We start from the raw sequence: 16,129 nt of genomic DNA, 5'->3' as shown, positions 1-16,129 counted from the left end.
TGTCCAAAATTTAAAGCATTTTTTGATTCTTTCAGGGGAAATGTTACAATTCTTGGAAAAGTAAGCGGGTTGAGTATTACCAAAGTATTACCATGCAAAACATTTTGAGAGAATTATCAAAGGATAACAGTGCGGAAATCGCAGTTATATTTCTTAATTCCTTAATGTATGATAAAAATGTTAATCAATGAAACTTTGCATTGGAGGTAGTTGCAGCTGCCTCCGGTTGTTCCCACAGGACATGCCACTGAAAATGCACGCAACAGTTTTCTTTCCACACAGCCAACGGCTTATCACAACAAGAATTGCCGCTTCCAGGCTAATCAGAAACATCGCTGGATGTGGAAACACACAGAGAGGAAGAGAGAGAGAGAGACGAAGAGAGAACACTAACCTGCCTCAATAGCAGCAGTCAGAGGTACGGCTTTCACTTTTACCCCCCTGCCCCATCAGCACACAATGGCACGATGCTCCACAGACCCACATGGACGAGAACGAAGATGATTCGTGACCGTCGAGTCGGTTCGTTCTCTGGCTCGTACTAGGGGCTCGTGTCGGGGTGTGGTGAGTTTTGAGGAGCCGCCACCGAATGTGGCACTAAATGAAGCTCGAGTTCGGATGGCGGCAATTATTCGCAGTTCGTTTTTAAACGCGTCGCGGCGTGGTTGCGTTTGCAGAACGAACATGCGAACGGGCGAACCCAAAGGAAGAGATTCCAACTGCAAAAGACTCATCCTGATGGACAAACGATCGGTGCTCACGATGTGCGAGTGAAAGTGAAGTTCCGATCATTGAATGTGAAGATGCCTGAATGAGCTTATTGGTGAAACAATAAATATATAAATAATAGATATATTAAGCATAGGATAATATTCATATAAGCCGGATAAATATCATCTAAGTATATTTCAATTAATTTCGCAGTTTACGCCTAGAGGGTGAGTATAATTTCAGCAAAGCACACATCAATTTCCCCATCAGCTGAAAAGCAAAATGAAATTATTTTTTAAATCATCAATTAACGTAGTTTAAGGAAAACTTTTCTTTGTTTTGTGCTTGTCGAAATCATAAATGGAATAAATGGAAAAATAATACCCCTTTGGGCTACTAGTCGGTTTCGGTCTCGGTCCCTGCAAAATGATTTTCCGTCGGTTTGGAGGGTATACGAAATTAAATTGTCCGGACAACGGGGCTTACGCGAATCCATTTCCAATTGAATGCACAGTGCATCTGTGCCCGCAAAAGGTTTTTACATTTAAATGCCCTAAAAAGTGAATAATACTGAAAACAACTACGAATGCCAGCATATTCACTGGTCAGCAAAATGACACACAAGGCATGCAAAAATCTCCCGGCTATTTGGGGACTCGCCTTTTTTTTTTTATTAAATTCAATTACATTAAAAGCTGGCTTTAAAATGATGACACAAAAATGAAAGGCAGTCAACGAACTGCAACATGTGGGGGATGCTGATACTTTGCTGCTGTGAAAATTAATTCCATTTCAGCACAGTAGAACAGGGTTCCATTGACGTGTCACATGCCACATGCCGCGTGTGGAGCGGCTCAGAGAGTTCATTTTCATGTTAAAGACACCAACCAAACGGGGGGGAACAGAGTAGCAAGTCAATTAATTAATAGGAGGACAAGAAGCCAGCGAGCAGGGATACAGCAATATGTGCGGAGAAAGAAGAGCGGCCGAAATCACGCATACGCCGTGTGAACTCGTAAGCCGTTCCATGGCTCCAGCCTATGGCCAGTGCCAGCCGAAGTGTGAAATTGTATTTTATTCTCTCACTTGGAACCCAGCACATGTTCACGTTTTTGGCTCTGTTTCTCATCGTCTTTCTTCTCCATCTTTGGCATTTCGTTGGTGAACTGATTAAACCCTGTGGCCTCGGTGCCAAAAAATTACCATCAGCCCCTAATGGGTAGAAATAATTTCGGGAAAACTTCTGTGAAATGCGGATGTGTTCGAGGAAATGGCCACCTTGTGGATGTCGTTAGGCGGATTTTCGCTGTCTGTGAGCGTCCTTCAGAATCGGAGTTATTATGCTCTTAATTCAAGTTAATTGCTTGCCACCTGCCAAGTGGAGCCGCCTTTCTGTGCCTGGCGGCTTCAGCCTTTTTCCACTTGCACCCAAGCGAAGCTCTTCTGTTTCTAATGACTGTTTTAATTTGAATCATTTACCTGCACACACCATACGCTTGGAGTTACCCCAATGCTTACTTTCCCTGTCGCTCTCTCGCTGGCCATTTCCCCGTTCTACTCTTCCCATTCATGCTCGTAGCGTAACTGAACTTTGCATACAAATGGGGCAACTTCTGGCCGCCGCTTGTGCTTTATGAATGTAAATTTACACAGCTTCAAGCTTAAATCTTTATGCTTCAAGCTGATGCCTGCAGTTTCCCCATCGACCCCCTTGCGGCGAGTGCGCGGTGTCGAGTACCAGTTCCCGTTATCTGATTGGATACACTTGCAGATAATTTGGGAAAATTTTAGATATTTTCTTTTTCATCTATGTTATTATGCTCCAGGAGTTCATCTTAAACAAGAATTCATCCTTTTGGCCAACTTTTAATTAATATCTGACCTTTCAGATGACCTTGTGATCGAGAAAAGCAAATTTATTTGAGATCATAATCATCAACGAATGATTGTTAAAGCTACTCTCTTGTTTAATTGCCTCTGTCTCTGCTTTCACTCTGGCACTACTTTTACAACGATTAAGAAACCCTAAGGAATTTTACGAAACGCATTCATTGCTGTTCCTTTTTGTTTTTCCTCCGAGTGTGGATACGGCTATGTCAATAGTTGGGGGCAGTTTTTCTTCATCGCTTTCACATCATATGGATTTTGGCTTCGCTTTCATTTTCTGCTGTCCTAGTGCTATTTCGAGGTTGATTTTCAGCTTAGCTACTGATATCTCCAAGGAATCCCTAAATGCTGTTTTAAATTGTTTCTTGGAAATATGACTCTGAAGACAAGTGTTTTTCATTCACGGAATTTACCTAAGCTTTTCCCACGGTCGTTCCGAGCACAGCAGCCATACGGACTTATAGAGGAATTTGCATAATTCTATAACAACTTAATCCGCCTCGGCTGGTAAAATATTTACTTATTCCATGTTTGTTTTTCAATCTCCACCTATTTTGCAGCAGGGTTTATATATCTGTATGACTGCATCCAACCGTTTAGAGGGAAAATTCATTAACAAATTTAATTATCAAAATGAAAAAATACAAGATTAAAGGATTTACATACATATGTGGGAAATAAATGGCAAACATGTTATGACATATGCCGAAGACCCAATCCTTTAGATACACAGCCGTCTTCTGCATTCCCCTGCTCACTCTATATTTTCCGGTTTAGACAGAAACTTCGTTATTTTAGTCGAGTGCTTTTGGCCCCGAAATCGGCTTAGGAGCTTTGACTTTGGTTTACTTTTTAGCACAGGATACGAGTAGTATGATTTTGAGTGTACTCTCAGGACTACACTGTCCCCTAATTACATACAAAAAGCTATTTTCTCTATTTCGTTGCTTACTTGAACCAATATTTGTGGCCGTTTGTGGCCTTTCTGGCCATTTGACATGCGACCACTTAATTGGCAGCCCGACTGTGCCCATCAATCTAATTGATTGACCGAAGGACGAAAGTATTCCGTTCGGAAAAACACTGTAATGATAGCGGGCATTTTGAGCCTTTTGGTTGACCTGCTGTCACGCCCCATTGTTAAACAATTTAGCTATTTTATCGTGCACAAGTGGAAAAAGGCGGGGGGAATGGGTGCGGGCAGGCGCGCCGACTACTCCCCTTAATTCCAAACTAAATTAGTTATGATTGTGGCGTGTTAAACATTAATTAACTCATCCTGATTGCGGTGTGGCGACCAAGCAAATCAATTATTTAAGCGCTTTTAAATGCTTCCACAAACCTGATTGACAGAGAGAGGCATGCCACGTGAAGTGGCGACACACACAACCGTTAATTGCCCTGGATTAACTGTGCTTTAAGCATCAGAAGAGAAAACGAGCTGAAAGGTTATTTAGCTATCCATCTCCACGAGTATGAAATTCCTTTTATTGCCTAGGATCTACTATATTCATCACAAATCACAGCAGAAACTCTAGACGAGGAGGAGGAGAGGAGAGCAAACAAAAGGAGACTGCCTCCGAGAAGATTGTCTTGGCCACGTCAAAGAAATAGAAGGAATGCAATTCCCGCCGGAGGCAGAGGTCGTGGTGGGTGAATGGTAAAATTATTGCCATCGAATGGCAAAGTTGAGTTACGAGCTATGCAGCAGAATGCCTGTCCACCGGCATTCGATGCCAGTTTGGCGTCTTTTTCTTTTTCTCCTCTACTTTCTCCTTCTTTTCCTGAAGATGATTTGTGCCTTCTTTGTTCGATTTCTCTTTTCGCTGCTTGTTGCCGGCAGGTGCCTCAGGTGAGGCTTCCTTAAGGCCTTGTCTGCGAATGAAACCCGAGCAAAACGGCAACAATTGCTGCGGTTCTATAGAAACAAGTGTACGGGATGACAGGGAGTGGGAGGGAGTCTGGTTTTATTGGAGATTGGGGATTGGGATTGCACGCTCGTCCTTTCAGAAACTTGTTTGGCCAAGTGTCGTTACCAACTTTGTTGTTTCTGCTACGGCCATTTCTGCTTCTGGTTCCGCCACTGCAGCAAGGGTTGTCCCCCGGTTGTCCGGTAAAAGTGAGTTATGGGCGACAGTTGTCAGCGCCGTGCGACGCAACGACACAACTTTCAAGCTACCGCCTATAGAGAGATCTCCGGCACTGAATCAAATTGCAACGAGCAGCAGTCAGCAGTCGGCAGCTGCACAAAACTTTAGTAAGGAATACCGCCTTCTAGCCTGATATCTGCACAACTTTCGTCTTCCACGAGGCCCGACCTTCAGCTCCAATTGAAGCTCAGAAACTTCAGTTACACCCAAGTCTCAAGGTTGACATTGTTGAATGCAGACATTGAACAAGGACACGCGCGCGAAAATTGTCATCTTATATTGCCATTTGTGTGTGTGTGTCTCGCCTTTTTATACCCTTTTTCTCTCACTGACACACAAAGGACAATGCCATAGAGGCTGGTGGGGGTGTCGTGGCAGGGCAAAAGACAAGCATTTCACCGTCACTTGGCTGACAATTCGTGCGTGTTGGGGACGTTGATGTTAGCCCCCCCATCCCAGTTGTCACCAGTTGTCATCTCCGTACCTTAATGCTACACATTCACATTTTTGGCTCGGGTATGCTCGAATGAGGGGTGAAAAAAAACCAGAATGAGAACGAAAGCAAGAGTGAAGTCTAATTTTGTACGAGATATAAATAGGACTACACACACATATTACCCTCGTTCCCTGGGAGTGTTTGCATACACTCTCACTCACTCTCACTGTCATGTGTGTGGAGGTTGTCCTGCTGCCATTGTCGTCGTATCCTTTTTCTGTGTGTTGTATTGTATTATTTAATGCGCCCATTGTCATCATTCCCGATGCGTTGATTGTCGGTTCACTTGTTCTCCTTTGCTTTTATTAATTTACGAGCTGCGATAAAAGCGAAACCAAATGGAAATGACCCATGGCCTCGAGGCTCGAGGCTCCAGGGAGTTGTCTCTCGATATGAGAACTGCATGAGCCGGAGGGAGTCTATAAACCGCGCCGCTCAGAGAGCTCCGACATTTACCTGTTTTTAGGCCCTGGCACGTCCTCGCCAACAGCTCGCACCCTGCCTCGCCCCACATTCGCCCCCGCTATTGACTCAACCAATCATCTACCACGCTGAGAGACATTTCACGTTCAAGGTCTCGGAAAATTGATTGACATAGCCAGGAAATTAAAATCGGAGTACTCGGGGCTTGGCGTTTTCCTCCGCTTTAAGTTTCAACATTTTTCTGGCACTACAGCTCCAGCACAAAATTGTGGCTCAAAATCGTGCCGAACTTGATATTGGTTAAGCAGATGGGAAAGCAATCGGTCCGCGCATTGGAAGCCATTATGAAAGTTGGGTTCGATTACTTATACATGAGAGAACACGAGTGCGAGCGGCTAACCACAGCGACACAGCGGCAGAGTCAGAGTCGGGCATGATGATCGGCTCGGCCACAAAAAGAATGTTGCCATAAATCACATTACACAGCAAGAAAGGGAAAATCCGTACAGGCGAATCCAAGGGGGAAGTGTTATTGATGAGCATTTAACTTATTTTCGTATTTCCGTTTGCCTGGTGTTGGCTTTAAAATTTCGACGCGGATGGCGTCATCGTCGGGGCTTTGGATCTTTACGAGGCCTGCTTATGATTCCCTACGCTTGTCGATAATTTATTTAGTTAATAGTTTCAGTACGATTCTGTTTGTGCTTACTCGAGCGCTTTTCTATGCGGCCATTCAACAACGATGCGGGTGGGGGTGGGTGAAATGGGATTTCTGGGGATCTCTGCTTGATGAGGCCGCTGCCTCTGGTGATTTGCCTTTCGGGGTATGGTGTCTGGTTTTTGGTCTCTGGTTGGTCAATAAAGGAGCAATGTCATGTTTTATATTGGCTCTCGATGTTGTGGAGTGGCCCAAAGCCTAAAGAGTCCCATAAATTTGGCCAAATTCCATTTGACTGAGCTTTGGCTCGACTTTGACTTTCGCCTCTCGGATTTGCTTCTCATTTTATATTTTTTTTATATTTATGCTTTCTCTGTTTTTGTTTTTTTTTGTATAAAGTTCCTTTGGCCAATTTATGGCTACACAGTTTGTCCATTAGGAAGCCCTTTAAAGGAAAACTTCCATAGGCCCTGCAATAACAATGGAAAATGTTAAAGTGGCGTTCCACATGGCGTATAAGTTATTATACAATCGGCATTCGGCATTCAGCATTGTATTTGGTCTCTCATTTGGTGGCTAGACATTGTCTGGCTTTTGAATTTATTGGCCAGCCATTTGCCAAGGTCAATGCTTAAGACAAATATAGAACATAATTCGACGGACTTTTGGGGCACTCATTGAGCATCCTTCACACTGTTCGGGTTCGTCTTCTCTCTTCGATTTGCTTAAATTTTATTCACTTTTATTTAATGGCCAAAATGCTCTCAAATTTAATTTTCCCTCCCCGCATCGGCTTCGGTTTCGGCTCCTGCGGCTGCTGCCGCTCATAATGAGACATCGAAACGCTGCATGTGACACCAGCAGATGGTAGAGAGGGAGAGAAAGAGAGAGGAGACGCCCGCCAATTGGCGAAAATATGAAGCGAGAATTTTAGCGGAATTTATGAAAATTATGCGCATACCAAATAGCCAGAATTTGACGGTTGTTTCGGTGGAAGCTACGGTTGAGGTTTTTCCTGATGAAAAATTAGAGAAAAAAAATTCAAATCCCACATGAATCAGAAGTTGAATCACATCGAAAGTATTAGTACTTTTAAGTACATTGATTTTTGCATTCGTGACCCGTGGCTACTTATTAAATATTATAAAATTCATGGTAAACGGAAAGCATAATTAATATAATCCATTTTTAGAAAAGTTCCTCGAACAGCGAACGGCTTGCGGCCGTAGATCCATCCACGTGCCGCCACCTTTAGCGGAGCTAAACGTAAATTTAAATGTTATGTACGCAAAAGTTTTGTTTGTATTGTAATTGCGGTTATAAATTTCCCTTCAAATAAACAGTTTAACGTTGGGCTTGGGCTTTGGATGGAGTTTGGGTTTGGTCTCGGCTTCGAGCTCGGTTCGATTCTGTTCTCTTTTCGGGAGAGAGAGAGGGGTCCTGGATTAGGACTACAGCTCCATTTTATTGCGATTGCCGCCTGGCTGACTGGTGACTGCCTCGAGTGTGTGGCACACACGACCTGGCCTGGGAGTCTGTAACTGTGTGCAATTTATGCGCTCACGTATAAATAGAATTGATTTTGCTTAAGCATCGCATATATTTTACCTACTGCCAGGTGATTTAATGTCTGGCGACATAATCTGCCATTTGCCACTCGCTTCCCTGCCATCACGTACGAGAGAGAGACTCTCTCATACATATGTGTACGTTAATATATCCGAGTCGTGTCTCTGTCTTTAAGCTTCGTTCAAATCCGAACCAATTTTCATAAGCTTCCATTATGCGTAAAGCGGTAGAATAAACAATGAACAATACACACACACACCCACGCAATCCCTCACACATGGCTAAAGGTATATGCCATATGGGGATCCGCGTCGCATGCTTAAAGCAGAAGCAATTATGTAAAAATAATACGCGAAATATTTGTCTCCTACCTTCCCTTCACGAAATGAAACGAAACGAAACGAAGTTGAGCTCCTGGTTTATCGCCTTCCATGCATATTTGGATGAACTGTTCTTTGGACCTAGATTAACATCAGATCCTAGAACATAGATTTTTCCGGGAGTTGGTTAAAACGTTTGAAGCAGAAAATCAGTGAAAATATCTTATCGTTCAGCCGCAAACACTTAACCAAAACCAGGGGATTTTTCAGTCTAATGCCAGAAGTAATACACTGTACATCCCTTTTCAATTCCTTGATTAAAGAACCGAAACTGTAATACTTAATATTTGCTTTAAAGGAAATAGTACACCTAAATGTGCTATGTGTGAGGGGCGCTGCTTTGAGCTCCACTTTCACTCGTCGAAGCTTAAATAATACAGCGCACAAACACCTACACACGAAAATAGGGAGCCAAAAGATGGAGACAAACAGACAAACAGATAAATAAATAAAGAACCGGACGCAAGTATCGGAACCTAGAGAGATGGAACCGACGCGACGGTTAAATCCACAAATGGAAGCTAATGAAGGAAGCAGTTTTCCTCAAAAGCAAAAGAAGAAAGAGAGTAGCTTTCCCTCAACCATCAACCATTCGACTGTTGCCTGTCTTTTGGCTTTTGCAATATTTATTTTCATAAATTCTCAAAGCGTGTTTGCCAGCTCATAAAAACGCAGTGTGTACTCTCGCAGACACGCACACACGGAATCCCCTGCCCCGTTGCCATTTTTATCTCCCTCTTCCGCCTTGGCACGAATACTCGTACGAATACTGGTACTCTCACAAGAGGGAAAGCCAAGTGCCCAAGTGGCTCATAATCTGAGCAATTTGCTTGCGTTTTATGTGATTTTTGTTGCTGGTATTAGTGGCTGTAAAGAACACACCCCAGATCCCCAGGTTGAGGAGTGTGTGCCTGTGTGCCTGCATCAGTGGCTGTCTGCATCATTTGTATGCAAATTGAAAGCATCTTGTTTGACTCTCATACATAACTGAGTTGCTGCATATGCACATGAGGCCTGCCTTTGAGACCAAGTTTGCCCTGTTTTCTGTTTAAATTTGAGATTAAATTCAAATTGAAATCAATCGAATTGTCGACAGCACCTGACTGGGCTGAAAATTAATGAGTTTTGACCGAAATCAATTACGTTTCCATGGTATTAAATTATACGAAATTATACGACCAGCCCCCTCTATGTCTGCCTCCTTCAGTCATTGGGGGGACCGAGCAAAAAATTATCCAATTTAAAAGTCAAATGTCATTTTTCCGCCTTACTTTTTTCTCTCTTTCTGTTGATGTTGTTTGTTTGGCGCCAATGCCAGCAGCAGCACATAATGTGAGTTACCTAACAAAGGTGATGGTGGCTCTTTTGACGAAATGGAAATGGAGATGACGGCTGACGTGTCGCTTTTCCATTCCTGCTGCTAAATTTCCGACTACCCTATCCCAAGAGTGTGCTGGCTTCATCCATAAATTGGCTGCACGCGGAAGATGGTATTTCCTGTAAAAAAATTGTTTTCGAAGCAATGAATGTTACTGTTGTTCCATTCGACTGTGTGCACATCCTGGCTCTAATATTACATATAATATGCTTATGGTTCTTCTTAGAGTATCCATCGAAATGTTTGGGATTCTTAGAACAACCGGAATATTTTTTTTTTCTTTTCTTTCAGCTTCCGCTTTCTTTTGCTATTTTGGCAAAAGACATTTCTTTCGTCCGCTCTGGCAAGGGCAGAAAAATTACTTGAATTTCATTTAACGCAACCAACTTTGTCACCGGCAGCACCCCACAGAGCCAAACAAAGCAAACGCGTTCAGTTTGTTAATGTGTTTGCATAAATTTGAAGCCCAAACAACAGCGATAGCAGGGAAAGTGAAAACATCGGATGGGTTCTGTTTCTGGTTCTGTTCTTCCGAGTTCCTGTACGTACATACACTGTACTCGCTGCTGTGGCAGTAGTGTTCCCCGTCGTTGAGAGACCCTTTCCTTGCAGTTGGGTGGAATCTGAGTTCACAGCATAGGTTCCCATATTCAAGTTGTATGAAGTTTCGCTTGTTATGGGTAGCATGGATAGTGCTAGCCGGGGGCCATTAATCAAGCTAAGCATACTCCACCAGTCGAATCACAGGTCACAGGCTACAGTTTCACATCCCAATGCAATTGCTCCTCTCAGCAAATTGGACTGTTGGTTGTTTTACCTGTGATGAGAGATATGAGGCATGGGAGAAAGCATAGTTGGGTTTCTTGCATCACCTGCAGACACTTAGCCATGACGGCGGCAAGCTTCTGAAAAAATGAGAAGGGAAAATGGAAAAGGCAGGTTGTGTCAAGGGTTAAGTGCATGCGAATTTACGAGTATTTCCATTTCCCTCCGATGGTCCCTCCGTTCGTCGTAATGCATTAGCCGTGTCGGACCCAAGCGGGTTGGGGGTGCCGAGGTTAGCCAACCCCAGAAACGGATTCAAACTTTGTAACCAACTCATCCAGGTGGAGAAGTGCTGACCTGCTGTCCGACATAGATTTGAAAAAAGGTTTCTGGTTAGGTTTTTCTATTTCGGGACCTCTCTGTGTGACATTTATGAATACTTGGTATAAACAAGAACTTTCTAACTTTATAATCCGCCCCTCCCCGGACGACCAATTGTTTATTTATTGTTAGATTGGCTTGCAACCTTGCAACCCAAGGGAAAACAAAACGGAAGCACGGCACTCGGATATAAAAAATTCATCCGCGTTTTCCATTTCGATTTTGGAGCCAACTTAAAGCAGGAATTGTGGCATTTGCTGTGACATTTACTCGGACTATGGCACTTCAAATCCCATATATCATCTGCCTTTATGCTGTGGAAAACAATTTGGGAGAAACACATTCTGACTCTGGAAAATTGTATAGTTTTCCAAAAGAAAATGATATGGAAAATGGAATAGAATAGCATTCATAAATTCCGACGAAATATAAAATACGATTAATTTGAAGGGAATGTCGATTGTGACTTTAAAAAATATTCCATAAAATAAATTTCTGGTTTATCGGATGCCCTGCCGCTCTGTAAAGTGTTTTCTCTGTTCTACCGTCTGCCTCCTGCCTGGATGCACGGGTGTCAATTACTCTTGCTGCTGGTGTTGCCTGTGCCTCACCATCATGCCACGCTCCATGCCTCTCCAGGCCGCTGGCTGTTGCCAGTGGCTGTTGCTTTTGTGTTCTGCTGTCTGTTGATGTTTTGGCCTCGCCTTGAAGCAATTTTTATGGCTCATAAAATTCGAAATTAGAACTGGATGTGGCGCTGGATTTGCGACTACAAAAGCTATCCTCTCGCTATATGAGGATGAACATTTTTATGCTCCGCCCTGCCCTGCCCGTAGAGGAGCGCCACGAAATCTGGGACCTGCCAAAAGTGGATTTTCTTTTCCAGAATTAGTTGGTATTACATTTAAATGGCATATAATTTGTTAGCGCCATAATATTTATGCGAATTGTGGCCGTACACTTTTATTTATGTTCACTTTGCTGCTCCTCCTCCCCACATCCGCCCTGCACCGCCCCGCCCCGGCACTTTCCTATTCAGCGGCATCTACATTCAGTCGCTAAATCCCCCAGCTGACAATCAAAGCACAGTTCTTACAAATTGCGTTTAATTTAAGTCAAAGAAGGGGGGAAGGGTATGACACTCTCTCTCCCTTTCACTTTGGCACAATGCAGTGGCACAGGGAGGTACACCGTGGCGTATGCGCAATATTTTGCTGCCTGGCGAAACAATTATTTATTTTGTGTTTTATTCTGCCTTCTGCGTAGATGCGGAAATTTTTAATTGCCGCCTTAGCTGGAAAATTGGTGAAAAAGGACTTTACGTTGTTCTCCCAAAGCTTTTGTCGGGCACGTGGTCTAGAGTCCAGGGACATCCACATCCAGGTTTAAGAGTATTTCCTGGCAAAGAAACTGAGAAAAGCCCGTGTGAAACGTGCGACCTTGAGCTGTTTGCAGCTTCTGAGGCAAGTAAATAATAAAAGAGATTCGCATAAATCACAGAAAATAATTTGCTTACTTTGTAGTAACCAAAAAAAACATGCCCCATGAAAGCTAGTTTCGGGATACATCGTACAATCGTACAGCTCGTAGTTTTATTTGGGAATTCCCGAATACGCCGGATGCATGTTGGGTCCCAATAGATACCATGCCTAATTGATGCTGATTCTAGAGGGATTATACAGAGAATACACCACCACCTACTTTATACTAACGTTTGAGTTTATCAATCGCTTCTTCCATCTGATTCCATTAAGAGTTAACCATTGGATTTTCCTCTTTCCATTTCAGTTTCCCATTGGTTTTGGCTTCGAATTGAAGTGAAAGGACAAAGCAAGTGGCCAAAAGCAAGGAGTAGGGGAAATTGGAAATGGGCATCAAAGCCACGACAACGGCACCCGTTACTTCCGCTGGCCATGGGCTGGCACAGGGGAGTCGATGCGGATGATACGTCATGTTTTCGCTTTGGCCTTTGATGATTGAAAATTCCAACTGGCGAGACCAGAAGCTTACACAACCAGAGGCAGCGTAATCGACAACCACACAGCGGATCGCTGCCCAGCCAAAAGCACAACCGATCAGCCAATCAAAGCGAGCCACAAAGGAACCGGCAAAACTATATACGGGTTCTCCTCTCTATTGACACTGAACCCGAGGCCCAGAGCAGAACGAATACAGTCAGCGCGCAAACAGCACCACGTACCTCGGTTCAGAGGCCACGGAATGAGCAGCAGCAGCAGTTGCAGGCGGAAAGCAGCAGAAAGGCAAAGGATGAGGATGCCGCAAACGTTTCAGCTGCTGCTGTGGATGGGGATGCTGATGCCATTGATGCTGTTGCAGTTGGGGCAAGGCCATGCGGCGACGGATCTAGAAGCCGCGACAGTCGCTGGGGCGCAGAGAACAGTAACAGCCGTTGGATCCCCTCGGAATCGCCTCAAAGCGGAAGCGGAAACCCTGATGGCCGCAGGCGACAGCTTCAACATTCGCCACGGGCGCTCCCGCACCTCCCATATGCTGCACAACACAAACATCAACAGCGATGGGAACAGCAACAACAGTGGAACCAGTGGGAGTGGCAGCGCCAGCATCATCATGCGCCCCACTCTAGTCACGCCCACTCAGCAGCCTGGGGCAGGTGGCACAACAAGCGCCCCAGTCACGCATAAAATACGCAAATTGCACAAGAAGAAAATCAACGAGAGCATTCGAAAGAGCGTGGACAAGAGCCTGGGTGTGCTCCATCCGGCCAAGAACCATCGCAGCCTTGCAGAGGCTGAACATCTACAGGGACGTCCGACCTACGACGACGACACGGCCGCTCTAAGTGAGGTCATGGAATTGGCAGACGAGATTGATCTGGAGAATTCATTACAGTCGGCTTACCAGAGTGTTGTCGTTGGCCTGACTGCCACTACCACTCCCTCTCCCACGCCCCAGCCACCGCCGGCACCAACGCCCCCAGCAGCAGTTGGAGGCTCCTCTGTCGCCAAGACAACTCCGACACGTGGCACAGTCACAGGTGCAGCCGATGGAGCTCTGCAACTGCGGCAATTTGTGCGTGCCAACATTGATGATGCCAATTACGCGGAGGATGAGGCGGCGATGGAAGACTTCCAAGAGGTGGAGGTGGATCTGGATGAGGATGAGGAGGAGCCGTTATCGACTACTTCCATGCCGAAAATGGGGAAATTTGCGCCTCATCATGTGACCGCGAGTGCGACAAGGACACGTTTGCTGCCAGTGAACAGCAGCAGCTGGCAGGAGCCGCTGGATGGAGGAGGAGGCGTGGGCGACATTGAAGTTCGCTCAGGAGACTCTAGAGAATCCGATTACCGTCTCGATGACTCGCATTCACGCAGTGAAAACGATGCCTTCAACAATGACGATAATATCGTTGATGACGATGACGATGCCAACGACGACGTTGACGTTGACGAAGAGAACGCGGAGAAAAAGCAGTCATATGCCAGGTTGCCCTTTGAAGAGCTGCAGCTCCTCAATGACAGCGGCAGCAGCACCACAGAGTGGATGGACGACGGTAATCGCAATGCAAATGAAAACGACAACAGTCCTGGGGCCGAAGCCCGATCTCAGGCCAACATGGAGGTGAAACAGATCCATTTCGGTGGTGAAGGGGAGTCCGATTCCGTGCTGGATACCTCAGAGGTAACGATGGACGATGGCTATCCGCCAGAAGTGCAAATCGATGACAACACCAAGCAGCTGGTCATCGAGGATGTGGAGGGCAACGAAGACGATACAGACGGGGAGAACATGGAGTCAAATCAGCTAACGGCGGACGTGATCAATGCCAGGGATAGCAAAATAGATTTGGTCTCCAAATTCCTGCAGTACATCGAGCAGCAGCATTTGATGGGCTCCAATTGTGTGGCCGGCACTTCCCTGAATCTCGGCGAGGGTGTGGTCGACCGGTATGCCCAGGACCGATTCCGTGTGGAGGCCGAGGTGGCCGTCAATCGCGCCAACATGTTGACCAGGTGAGCGAAAAGTCAAAGCGAAAGTTCTCTCTTCTCGTATTATTGTACACATGAGAAACTTTTCCAATCGAAAGTTTTCGACAGAGCGACGCCGAGTGCATATTGGAGAAATGGAAATGGGAAATGGAGCTGCCATTAGGGATGTGGAAAAAGCAAAAACTCAACTCAATTTGGGCAAAAGATAGATCTCAGTGGAGTTTAGTATTAATCTAGTTCTCTTCGCTGTCACTGCTCCCGACGCTATGATTTTCATGCAAATCCTTTTCTGTTGGTTCCCTTGGAATATTGAAGATAAGCCGAATCTGTTCGGGAGTGTGGCCCTTGATCATGTTGGCCACCGTCTGGCAGGCGGAATTCATCAGTCCCCTAATGTCCAAGTAATTGGCGGCAATGATCAGCTCGAAGAGAGTGCCGTGATCGACCGTCGAGAAGAAGTCTGCATCCCACTCACAGATGGGATATTCCTCCATTTTCCCATCCTTCTTATCTGCATCTTTCGCAGGAGGAACGTCATTCATATGGTATTTGGCCCAGGTCAGGATCATTTTCAGAATCGTTGAGTTCACATGGGGCACGGGTATGAGGGGATGGTCATGGTCCTCCTCGTGCTCCAGCCCGCAATCCTCCAGCATATTTTTAATGGTGCCCGAACATTTGGCAGTGTCGGCATCGGTGTCGAAAACAACACCATCGGAGGACTCCAACCTGACGAGGGGCATGGCTCTCTTGAATTTTGAATTTTGAAAACTATTTTGTGTGTTGGCTTTTTGTGTTGAAATCTGAACGGTTCCACAAAGGTAAACGAAAATTTTTTAGTCGATGGGTGTCTTTTTCGATAACTCCACAAAAAATAACACAAAATATTCATATTGTTCGGCTTCTGAATACTTGTACGAGGGGTTCCTCCAATTCATGGTCCGATTTCATCTTCTTCATCGCTCGGCAAGTGTCTTTTGTCCCCACTTATAATGTTGTCCTTGTTGTCAGGACAACTTTTTGCTCTCTGACTCAGCGTGCAATACTTATTTCTGATAAAAGTTCAATTACTTAGTTGAACAGTAGCAAAAAGTTTGTGCCAAGACTTTGATTTATCCAAAGAACGACCGCAACTGTGGTTATTCTCTCCCAATTTTCCAGCTGGCCAATGTGGGGCAGACAGTCTTCACTTCTTCCGTTTTTATTTTGTTCCCTGTCCATGTCCATTTCTGATTCCGTCATCGATTCGGCAGTAGCTGGCCAAGTGACAATCTCAAGAACATGTTAGTTCTCCTAGTGCCTCCTTCGAACCCTCCTGCCGAGTGTGGCAGCACCAGCAGCAGCAGGAAAGTTTCGCCCA

General features: G+C 45.1%; 2 protein-coding genes across 2 annotated transcripts in view; one reads left to right on the top strand and one right to left on the bottom strand.

The window, feature by feature from the left end:
• The first annotated feature begins 641 nt into the window (after positions 1-641).
• LOC108160758 overlaps positions 642-16,129 on the top strand; it is a 47,513-nt gene continuing 32,025 nt past the window's right edge. Inside the window, exons 1-2 of the mRNA XM_017294958.2 lie at positions 642-938; positions 12,587-14,793. Of these exons, the coding sequence (XP_017150447.1) occupies positions 13,019-14,793 (1,775 nt within the window). The 5' untranslated portion in view covers positions 642-938; positions 12,587-13,018. The remainder of the gene's footprint in view (positions 939-12,586; positions 14,794-16,129) is intronic.
• Positions 14,835-15,594, bottom strand: LOC108160760 (S-phase kinase-associated protein 1). The gene has a single exon (XM_017294960.2). The coding sequence runs from the start codon at positions 15,510-15,512 to the stop codon at positions 15,003-15,005; it is 510 nt and encodes a 169-aa protein (XP_017150449.1). The 5' UTR covers positions 15,513-15,594; the 3' UTR covers positions 14,835-15,002.

The sequence above is a fragment of the Drosophila miranda genome, chromosome 3 (assembly GCF_003369915.1).
Source record: "Drosophila miranda strain MSH22 chromosome 3, D.miranda_PacBio2.1, whole genome shotgun sequence".
NCBI classification, from domain to species: Eukaryota; Metazoa; Arthropoda; class Insecta; order Diptera; family Drosophilidae; genus Drosophila; species Drosophila miranda.
This window is presented reverse-complemented; position numbering and strand designations above follow the sequence as displayed.

Coding starts and splice junctions, on each gene's coding strand:
- LOC108160760 (XM_017294960.2), bottom strand. CDS start 15,512: ATGCCCCTCGTCAGGTTGGAGTCCTCCGATGGTGTTGTTTTCGACACC.